The sequence below is a fragment of the Eurosta solidaginis genome, chromosome 2, assembly GCF_040869045.1.
Source record: "Eurosta solidaginis isolate ZX-2024a chromosome 2, ASM4086904v1, whole genome shotgun sequence".
NCBI classification, from domain to species: Eukaryota; Metazoa; Arthropoda; class Insecta; order Diptera; family Tephritidae; genus Eurosta; species Eurosta solidaginis.
The window spans coordinates 206,855,191-206,867,300 of NC_090320.1; the positions used below are offsets into that span (position 1 = coordinate 206,855,191).

At 35.3% G+C, this 12,110-nt stretch overlaps 1 protein-coding gene across 3 annotated transcripts in view; it reads right to left on the reverse strand.

The window, feature by feature from the left end:
* The window catches only part of drongo (Arf GTPase activating protein drongo), a 275,048-nt gene extending 272,931 nt beyond the window's left edge, over nt 1-2,117 (reverse strand). Inside the window, exons 1-2 of one of the 3 annotated variants that reach the window (XM_067766996.1) lie at nt 1,775-2,115; nt 948-1,568 (exon numbers count right to left, since the gene is read on the reverse strand). In XM_067766996.1, coding sequence (XP_067623097.1) covers nt 948-1,141 — 194 coding nt within the window. In that variant the 5' untranslated portion in view covers nt 1,142-1,568; nt 1,775-2,115. Of the gene's footprint in view, nt 1-947 lie in introns of all 3 variants that reach the window. The other 2 variants (XM_067766997.1, XM_067767002.1) reach the window with 2 other exon arrangements.
* Between the last annotated feature and the right edge of the window lie 9,993 nt (nt 2,118-12,110).

The window sequence follows — 12,110 nt, forward strand, 5'->3', positions numbered from 1 at the left end:
CAGTGCTTATCTGTAAACAATACACACACAAATATGTTATGTACATGTACACAGACGCACACATTGATTCCTACGGGCTTGAGAGTTCGGTCAAACGTGCTTCGTACGAAAAACGGCCTTACGTACGGCACACGTCGGTGGGTAACTGCCACATTAACCAACGAACCGATATCATTTCGTTACGATAATTAATGATGATTATCGTAACGAAATGATATCGGTTCGTTGGTTTTAAGCGCCAAATACACGACACGAACATTTCCGCGAACATTCCGCAATCTTGTTCGCAGCTTTGACCATACACCATACGAACTTTTGGCCGAACATTAGTTCTCTTTCAGACAGCGATGAATACGGACAACAATTGTGCTGCAGCGCAATTCGATTAAAGTCCCATAATCATTATTCTTTTTAATTCTATTACAATAATCTTTGCTTTTTACTTGCCACAATGATGGCAAAGATTTATACATTTCAATAAATTCACTCAGAAATTTTTTATTGTCCATTTTACTTTTCCGCGCACGTCTGTTCCGTTCAGAAATTACTACGATTATGAGCTATTTCGCCATACACGCACGAACAGTTCGCGCAAATGTTCGCCAAAAATCAAAAACTGGCAAACACCACCATACACGACAGAAAAGGTCGCAGAAACATGACATAACGGGAATGTTCGCGGAAATGTTCGTGTCGTGTATTTGGCGCTTAAAGCATGCCTGATTAAACAGATCGGAAAACGTTTTGTTAACCGTATAAAAAAGTATAATGCGAATACGTAAAATCGAAAAATATTTGCAGTATACTCTATGCAGGTGCTCACTGTGAGCTTAGGCATTTGTACTGAGTATATAAGTACAATATGACATTTATCTGTTTAATGCTTATATAACAAATATACGTATGTACATAGGTATGTAAATAAGAATATATGAAATTTTACTTACAGCACTCCTGAACAACGTGTGCACACGAACGATCCAATTGTCATGTTAACATATGTTGGACCCTTTTGGCCACAATCGAAGCACTGCCTATTACCACCACCACTGGTCACTAATTCACGCAACACCTGCAAATACTTGTCATCCTGTTTCTTGCGAACTACAGCCGCCATATCCGTACTCTTTGTCAAATGCATTGGCGTTGTAAAGGACAATTGCGAATTGATATTAGTGCGTTCTTGCTGGTGTAGACCTTTACCTTTACGTATTTGTTTTATTATATAGGGTTCTTCTATTGTTGCAGTTTTTTTCGCTGTACCCGTAGCTATTGCTAATTCTTCACCGCCACCACCTTCACTATCACTACCTGCTATTTGCTCTGTATCCGATGATGGATTAGAGGCGGTACTAGTCCCTAGCGGATCCGTTGCTTTGGAATGTAACGAAGTGTTGTAAACAAATACGAATTGAATTTTGCTGATTTTTTTTTGCTTTTGCTGGCAAGAAGCAACCTGCGAAGCTATTTTTTCTGCACAATTTGTTAACCAATTTCTTATTTTTATAATTTAGATATCAATTGGATATGGAATAGATTTTTCACTTTAAAATTTTTTAATCAGTGGCCTGGAATAAGTAGAAGCTTGAATAGCTTGGAAGTGATTAAATTAATATTACACACAAGAGAAAACACCAAGAAATTTTTGGAACAGATTGCAGCACAAACGACACTCAACTCCCTTTGCCAGCTTAATTTTTCTGTGCGCAACCAACCAAGCAACTCACAAATAAATTTATGTAACTTGCCACTGCCACTGACACTTTTTACATACCAAATGGTTGTATATACATACACACACTCTCCATCAGCGAGACACCGCTCAAGTAGTTTTTGTTAAATGTTTAAAAATTTTTTACTTTATTTAATAATTATTTAGATTTTCGGAACGCAGAGAAACCACCTAATCTCGTCACTTCACTTTTTTTGACGGTTGAATTCCTTCGCGCGCCTTCGCTCGCAACCGATGAGCTGTTGGGTTTTGAGGGGTTCGTTTTGCGTCCCTTTATTATAATTTATCTTTTTATTAACATTTGTTAATAAAAACAAATAACAAAGCGTGTCACAATAACAAAATTCGTCAACAATCAACGCCTTCTACTCTTTTTTCTCAACTGAAAAATTACTTGGAATTTTGTGAACGTCAAGAGAAAATAACGACGTGTACAGTGTTGCCTAACTTATTTTTCAATAAAATAGTACTATTATGGTATTGAGTAAATTTGATATTTAATTGTTATTTATGTTCCACAAGTTGTAAAAAGAAAGTTATTTTGTATATAATTATATTTAATATAAGATGAAATTTCTTTAACGAGGTCACTAATTTGTTTCCTTAAATTCTATCGCCTCATGCATCAAATTATTAAAAAATAAATTAAACTGCACTAAAATACTTCTGGGGAAATGCGTTCGCGTCGTAATGTAATATTACACCATGTCTACAATTATATCCCGGAAATGTCAAAACCATGGTACAATTACTATTGTAATTGTATTGTAATTGTACCATGGTCAAAACAAACCTTATATCATATCTACACGGCACGGAGTATATAATTGAGTTTCATCGCCGCGTCCAAATGAAATTTCTCATGCTCGTGAGTTTTAATGCAAAATCGAAAATCGTTACGCAAGCTGTGGCGGACTAACCGGAAAGATTGCGGAGATAGTTGATTACATGGTTTGTAACTATAAAAGAACTTCATACATTGTATATGCTCTATTTTTTTCGCTCTCACAAGAGATTTATTTCAATTTTGTGCTGACAACAAATACAGATAAATCCCTCGCGCCAGCTGAAGCGGGTGCCACAACAAAAAAAGTACCAACTAAAACGAAACCTGGGCCAAAAATTTCTGTAAACTTTAGTTTGACCTACAACTGTAGGAATGCGTTCAAAAATTATAGGAAAAAAGATAAAAAATACTTGTTTTAGTGTAGATATTATTAGTTCGAAGGCATGCAAAAGTTATCACTAAAAACAGATTTTGTAAATATAAAGTCCGAATGCAACCAGCCCGTTTTGATCGCAGAACCTAGAACGTCAGACATGTAAGATAAGTCCTATCCACTAAATGATGTTAACTATTATTACCTAGGTCCGATTTACTCAAATATCAAAAGAATATTTGTTTTTCACTGTGAGTTAAATGCGTTACAATATTTGACTAATTAATTTAATCAAAAAGTAAATTTTACTTAGATTTGTTTATATTTAACTCCAACTAGTCGTATTATTGTAAAATAAGTTTAAAGAAATTAATATTTTAAAACTATCATTATATTAAATGATTGAAACTATAAAATCGCCGAAATGTATGTCAAAAATGCGATTCAGATCTATTAATTTTTGTTTGGGGTGGAATCATTGACAAAAATGTGCATTTTGACATTTTCGAAACAAACCTCGTGTTCCAATGGTACATGAACCAGGGGCCCTATTCGCCAGCTGTGAGTTTTATAGTGTATACAAGAAATTGTTTAAAATTTGAAATTCTGATTCTGTAAAGCAAAACTGTGAACAAAAAAACTCTCTGATAAAAACTTCGTGAGTTTTCTTGGCAGCCAATGTACACTATTGTAACATTTAAAACTCATACGCACTGTTACAGAACTATATATATAGGCGCATAATCATAGTCAAAATAAAATAGAATTTAAATTTAGTTGCAACTTTTTCACATAATTTTCTATGAGCTATCTGTCAAAAAAGCTGCAACTAACTTTAAAACTTATTTTATTTTGACTGTGATTATGCGCCATATTCTCTTTGATATAATATATATATTCTCTGTGTTGAAACTTAAAAAAAAAATTTTTTATTTATTTATTTATTTATTATTACGGTCCTTAAGACCTAGTTTAGGTTAAAATAAGAAATTAAACATAAATACTCATGTCACATTTAGTGACGTACAATATAAAAACAATTTTTCTTTGAACTTACTAATATTTTCACAGTCTTTCAAATCAGAAGGTAACTCATTATACATTTTATACCCTAAATATTCAAGAGACCTTTTGGCGAACTCAGTTCTTATTCTAGGCAGTCTTATATTATTGCAATTTCTTGTTCCATAATTGTGGATTTCATGATTATAATGTATTTTACTACTCAGGTAATTCGGTAACATTCCTAACCTAAGTTGGTGTATAAATTTCAATGTGAAATAACTAACTGACTGTTTAATACTAAGCCAGTTTAATCTATTGAGCATTACAATTTTTGGCGTTCTTGGGGGACATTTTAAAATAAATCGCATTGCCTTGTTTTGCTGTATTTGAAGTTTCTTAATATATATATCATTACTTAATAGCAGAATAGTAGGACAATAAATAAAGTGTGGTTCAATAATTGAACGATATACCAATATTTTATGACTTTGACTGATATGTTTACATGTTCTATACATGAAGCCTATTTTCTGTGCAATTTTCTTTTCCAGATAAGTTACATGCTCTCCAAAATTTAGATTATCATCAATCAAAACTCCTAAATACTTAATTTTGTCTACTCTTTGGATTTCCATGTTTTTTACCTTCAGCGTAATATTATTTAAACTATTGTTACTTATGATATTGGTGTTTTTACAAAATATCATGAACTTAGTTTTTTCGACATTTAATTTCAGTTTTCTAAGGCATAACCATTTGTATAGCGAGTCCAGGTCTTCTTGTACTTTCAGCATGGCACATTCTGCATATTTTTCACTTATGATAAGCAATGCATCATCCGCAAATAGACGTATTTTACAGTATTTTAAGCATCTTTTGATATCATTGATATACAATGTAAACAATATTGGCGCCAAGACCGAGCCTTGTGGTAAACCAATGTTAACATCCACCACTGATGAAACCTCCTTTCCAATTATCGTTCTCTGTTTTCTGTGACCCAAATAACTCCGGAACCATTCCAAAGCCTTTCCTCTTATACCAATTTTAAACATAACGTCCAATAGCTCAGATCTATCGACAGTTTCAAAAGCCCGTTTTAAATCCAAGAAGACAGACACCGTAAATTTTTTGTCCGCCATGTCTTCTTTCCAATCTGCAATTACCATATTCAACGCTGTTTCGCAAGAATGGCTCTTCCTGAATCCCGATTGTTCTGGGATAATCACATTGTGCTTCTCTAAGTATGCCACAAGTTGATCCTTCACCACTGTCTCCATAATTTTTTCATCTGTAGGTAACCTGTTAATTGGACGTAGTTCCTCAGGTTTCATTGTATTTTTTACTTTTTCAACAGGTATTATTGTTGAAATTTTCCAGTAACTAGGTACAATACCGCTGTTTAAGGATTCGTTAATTATGTCTTTGTAGAAATTAGCAGTATATGTCATGGCATCTTTAACGACACCCTCCGATAAAAGCTTGTCGCCGCCATATTTGTTTTTAAGTGATTTTGTGATAATAATAATATCGTCCACTACAATGTCAGTAAATTTAAATGTTTCAAATGGATTACTATGATTTGCGCTTATTTCATCCCCATTTACAATTTCTTCGATGCTATCATTAATTTCCACAATACTTTGTATAAAAAAGTTATTTAGGGCATTAGCTATATCATATTCATTTTCCAGGCATTCACCGTTAATTACAATTTTAGTGATATGTTTTTTAACATCATTAAGCTCGACGAGGTCTTTTAGACACTTCCACATACGTTTCATATCGCCATTGTTATGATTTACTCTATCTTCCATGTATTTCTTTTTTTTATAAATTATGGTTCTTTTATATATTTTCTTAATGACGTTATATTCGTCCCAAAATCCAGTATTTCGAGCAGTTTTATAAGATTCTATTTTTCTTTTATGCAGGTTTGTTAATTCTCGGTCGTACCACTTATTTCTTATCTGTATTTGGGTCCTCTTTATATAAGTCAGTGCTTGCATAGCCACAGTTACAACTTCGTTTAGGGCTTTAGTTTTAGTTTCTACTCCGGAAATAAACCAATTATAGAATTTTATATATTCAATACAAGATCCCTATGTCCCGAAATTTTTTTATATGTAATCTCCACACGTTGCTTTTTGTGTGGAGGGTTGAAGGTTTGGATATACGTCCTGCGAGTGTGTGGTAGAAAAGTGCCAACGATTTAGGATAATCCCATTGTGTGAACGACGATGGGAGATGAAATGAGTTGGCGCTAGGAGTGTTGTATAAAAGCGTCAACGGCTGGGACTTGGGCGGCTGTTAAGTGCAATACAGTCTTTGTGAGTGGCCTGTCATCGACATTGTTTCGCTGTATCAGGGGCCTATGCGAAAAGCTCGCAGTTTGTTATGGTCCACTTGGGAAAGTCACCTTTGGAACGCACCTAGTGGCTAGTGATGGCAAAGAAAAGGTGCTATGGCAATTTTAATCGAAAATGGACACTAGAGGTCGCCACGGCCGCGTGAAGGATGATCTCTAGGAGGAAACACGCTGTTTCCGGAAAGAAAAAAAGATTTTGGAGGAAGACCGAGATACTTGGACGTGTGCACTGATGGTATCGAACCAAAAACCGTATTTGAATGAATGCTGAAGCGAAAATTGGTGAAAAAGCCCACGTTTAATGCCGGTGTGGCTGCTAGTGGGAAAAAGGAAAAAAAAAAGGGAAAGTACATACATACTTTCACATGTGTACTTAGGGTATATAACCTAAATTCAAAGGTGATAGTTGGTGAAAAAGTCTACGTTTAATGTGGTGTGGCTGCTAATTGCGACAAATACATACTTTCCGCATGTATACTTAGTGTACATTACCAAACCATATTTCGAACGCTCCGGCACAAAAAAAAACCAGTGAAAGTGGGTGAAGTAAAACAAAGGAAAAAAAAGTCCACGTTTATGCGGTGTGGCTGCCACTTGCGAAAATACATACTTTTCACGTGTATAGTTATTGTATATCACCTAACCGTACCTTAATGAATGCTTCGACAGAAGCGAAAGTTGGGAAAAATCCAAGTTTAATGCCTGTGTGGCTGCTATTTGAGAAAAGTATATTCACATTTTTCACATGTGTACTTAGGGTATGTAACCACAACCACTTCGATCGCTCCACTACAACCGCAACCACCAGCTATAGCGCCAACGAAACGCTGTAACCAACCACCACCAGTCGTGCCCACCTTGCGTGCAAAAAACCGTGCACGGCCACTATAAACCGCGCGCAAACACCAACGATAGCGCTAGCCAACCAAACGCGTTACCCCCAGCTATAGCGCCAACGAAACCACCGGACGTACCACCACCATCAACTTTATTAACAACAATCAGCAGGGCCGCCTCACATAGGGCCGGCTGCAACGTCCACCTGATTAACCACAATCAGCAGAGCCGCCTCAGATAGGCCTGCTGCACCGTCCACTTTATTAAAAACAATCAGCAGGGCCGCCTCAGATGGCCTGCTGCAACATCCACTTGATTAACAACAACCAGCCGGCCCGCCTCGTATAGGCCTGCTGATACAGCCACCAACTACGACAATAACTGCCTTTAAAACTGGGTGAGTTCGTTCTGTAATACAGAAACCACATTTTTTTTAGTTTAATTTAACCAATTACTAGTTGGGTTTGGAATTAACAGAATAATTGTAAAAATCTTTGGGAGTTGAGTTGGACTATAAATTTGTAATGCCAGCCTAAAAATAGCTAAGTTACGAAAAGCTGCATACTCATATTTTAATAAGGTTCTAAAGTAAAATTTCGAAATTTATTCAAAATGTTTTAGAAGTTGGTTTACAATTCTTTCGCATTCCTTTTAATTGTACTGAAATGCAATTTTAAATTTGGTTACTGAAAAAAAAGTATCGATGGTTAAACTGTGCTGTTACATTAGTGCGTGTAGATACCTAAACATTATTACATATATGGGTATTTTAGATTTTCTTTCATACAAATAAGAAAATTGTTTTATAATGCAAGAAAATCTAAAATGTTCTTCGGAGAAAAAAATTGCCGAAAGCATACTCAGAAAAATTAGCTTAGAATTTTAAATGAAAATTTTTAAATTCTCTGAATATTTTCGAAAACCTGGAAGTTTAAAAATTTTTTTTTTGAAAACCTTTTCAAAATCGGCCTACACCTTTTCTGTGTACATTCAATCAATTGTTTAAACTAACAAAAGAAAAAAAAACAAGGAATATATAAAATTTGATATTTATTACTGCTGAATTAGGGTGGGTCCCATTGTTCAGTAAAACCTGTGCTTCAAATAATATAGTATGCAAGCTGATGGCCACAGCTTTTTAAAGGTCTTTATTTTAGTATAACCGCTGCTGAAGCTGTAAAGGCTGAACTACCAGAGAGGTGTCGTGTGAAGCGTTTTCAGCATAAATGCAGCATTCCTTTTGTAAAATCTGAGAACTTTACCGCTTTTGCTAGCAGTTATTAATTATGAACGTGAAAGAAAATGATTATTTCTTATACATTTTTCTACCCCAGCTTCAGTACGCAGGGCTAAAATTTAACTGACATGATTTCCAAGTTTTATATATATATCACTATTTAAATATAAGGGTGCCGGTTTTGCTATCGGGAATTTGAAAAAAAGAAAAGCACAATACTTCAGAAGACGTTTCCAGTGTCATGTTTATATATTGGAACGGCCTTTTAAATGCGTGAAAAAGACCCACTTTAATTTACTACATATGTATAGCTGCAGAGAAAAAAAAAACAAATTTACTTACACATTATATTTACGTAAATTATACAAAAAAAACGGTTAATGAATTGTACAATGAAAGCTGTATTGGTTTACCCGAACAAAATTTCGAAAAATTAAAAAAAAATCAGAATAGTTTTTAAAAGTAATTGCATTACTTAATTCAAATATACATTCTTATTAATTTTGCATGCTTTTACGCTTGTATGGAAGAAAGACCAAAACCAGCCTTCGAAAAAGAGCTGTTAAAAAAACACCAATGCGAATTTTCAAAAGACTTCAGCTTTTCTTTATTTACTACAACTGGAATAAGTTTGTAGTTCAAAATTCGCAAGATTACCTGAAGACTTTTAAAAACTGCGATTTTTTTTTTCGAAATTCGTTTTCGTTATTCAAGTTTTTTTAGGTTTTAAATATACATAAAAACATAATGAATTGTTAATAATTTCTGTAAATGGGAATGCTGACGTCTATATTTATTTAGAAGGCACTTAGGCATACAGGTAAGGGGCCACCGAAATTTAGGTGCGTCGGTGGCCATGGATTTGAGGGTGGGTAAATGCACCGGGTGTCGCAATAACACCAGCGGCGCCCCTCTATATATTCGGCCCAATTCTGTTTCTTCTTTTTCCTTTTCATTTTCAGCTTTTTTTTTTGTATTTAGTATCCGGTCATGTCCGGTTCGGTAATTTTTTTTGCGTTTAGTTTTTTGAAGTTTCTTTTTTTTTTGAATTTCAAATTTTTGAATGTTTAACGGCCTGTCCGTGGCATCCGGTTCGACCGGATGTCGTTTTAATTTGAATTTCAAGCGTTTTGAGTCGTTTTTGCGCTTTTGTCAGCTTTTTTTAAAGGCATGATAGGATTTTTTTTGTTATGGCGCAGAACCTTTTCTTAGCCATAGTCATTAGCTTTAAGTTTCAAGTTTAAATTGTTCCTATTTTATGCCTTTTACCGACTAGCACTGTAAAATAATTTTTGCCAAATTGTTGTGCTGGGATGAATTGCCTAATAAATAAATACAAATAAATAAATACAAACAGTAAGGTTGGCAAGGACCCCGCCCAGCCGACATGACTAGCCACAGAGCACCCCCAGATCATGCCGACTGCTTTCCTTACTGCTCCATCATAGATGCGATTCCATAACAAGTTGGTTTATTTGCCCACTGCACCCAATCGCTGCATAATTCTCAATGATGCCCGGTATTGTCGGAGGGTTCTCCCAAACTCCCTGTCATGGCTGGGTTTACAGACCGCTCCCTCCCCGAACGCATTGACTGTACATCGCATTTTATTTCTCATCATTAGTGTTGAAGCTATTGAGTTCATCTTGGTCATACGAACCCCTGCACGACAAGGCCGGATCAAATGGTAAATGGTGGATTGCAACCTGCCACATCAAGTTAAACGACCCCACCCCTGGTTTCGGAGTGCTCCAGGGTCATTTTACGGTTTAACGTCAATATCTTTTAATAGACGCAACATTTTTTATTTTTTTATAAAACGGGTCTTTTCACACACCTCCCGATATTTTAGGACGTGTATTAAGAGTGTCATGCTGTCGTATAGAATTACCGTGTCAAAAATCAGAATATCTCGCAACAACGAGTGTTTCATATAAAACATACGTCTCATATTCATTTATCCTCTTTAACTACTCTAATCTTCCTGCTCGCAATATCTCCATAATTCTACCGTCTCAGTAGTCCATCAAAATGCGACGCTTAACCATGATACAAAAATGGAGGTAGTTCCATTTAGTGTGACGTTAGCCACTTGACTTGCGAGTACAATGACAATTTCACCAAAAACAAGCTATCAGATTGAAAAATATTACGAATTTTTTTTTTTTTTTGTAATGGATTTCATATTAACGGATACGACTAAATTACTTTCATAGTTATTTTAAATAAAAATTGAGCCACAGGCCTTGGAAATATTTTGATGCGAAATATCAGTCTAGAAAAGAATGTTTTTAATAAGTGTTTCGAGCTCCCGAAAATTGCTTTGGTGGGTGAAACATGGATCGAAGTATACACAGCAAGAAAATATAGCCTTCTTAAGTGTTCGTACGTTTGCTCAGAATATGTTGACAAAACATACACCTCTGTCAATTGATTGCCCAAAGGAGGTCCTTATAAACCAGACGTCGGCAAATAGTGAAACAATTGTTCGCACTCTATTCACACGCATCCTTATTCTCTTCAATGTAATAGTCGCTGAGTATTTGGCGTAGTAACATCGATTGTGTGCGTCGCTCGCAATGTTGACGAATGTTGTCCATATGTATATTAGGATAACATATTTTCTGCAAAAAAATGTATCTTAGGATAAACCATTATTTTACTGTGCAGAATTGGCAAAATTGAAAAAAAAATAACAATAATAAACGATTTTGTCTGTTTGCTTGCTAATAAGCGAATGAGCGATGTATCAAATGATGTGCGTGATCATCGCGATCTCACTAACACATCTGCATTATAATTTTGACGAAGTCTGATATAAACCGACACCACAATTTCTAAAGAGTTTGAATGGTGATAAATTGGCTACAAGTCCACTTTTTCAATTTATTGTATAATTCAAACGTAGCGTTTGGCTAGGGTATTGTTAAACCATTTTTTAAGGAGAACATTGCCCTATAGCTCTGCAGGTCAGCCACTAGTTACGAGCGTTCTTTTGCTCATAACATTGACATGGATGTGGCGTCCCACAAACGTAGCAAATTAAACACCTATCACTCATTCCAGGCTTTGGAGGTACACTTTTTCTCAACATGCCTTGGGATATATCCACTGTAGAGGCATGTGCTACAGCATATGATTATTGTTTCAGATGACCATTGCGCCTTCATCCTGAAGGAAATTTTCAACCCGAAAAACCATAATTTCGCCTTAATTAGTAACGGTATGGCAACGCTTCGAAACTTCAACAATCCCCAAAAACGAAAAAAAAATTTTTGAATGGAACTACCTCAGTAACAGAAAGCAGCACAGGCTGCAGCATACATGATATATACAAAAATTTATCATACTTATACAGGCTTGATGATAAATACTCATCTACCTTTGGGGAACTGACAGCCATCAAACAAGCGATAAAAATTGCAGCAATAGAAAAATGTAAGAAATTGGCCATCTTCACAGACAGCCTATCCTCAATAAATGCACTAAAAAAGAAAACAACAAATAATTTCATAGTTGCAGAGATTCATAATAAATTGAATAGCTCAGACCTGGATGAAATCCAAATTATTTGGACGCCCAGCCATGTTGGAATTTTGTTTAATGAAAAGGCGAATATTGCTGCCAAAGAAGCTGCTACAAGAGGGGCAGCAATAGATACTGCTCTCACACCTCAAGAAGCTCTAATAAAAATAAAAAAGATTTTAACAAATGAATGGAACCACGAATTTCAAACAATAAGTATCTCCAAAGGTACTTATTTTGCAACAA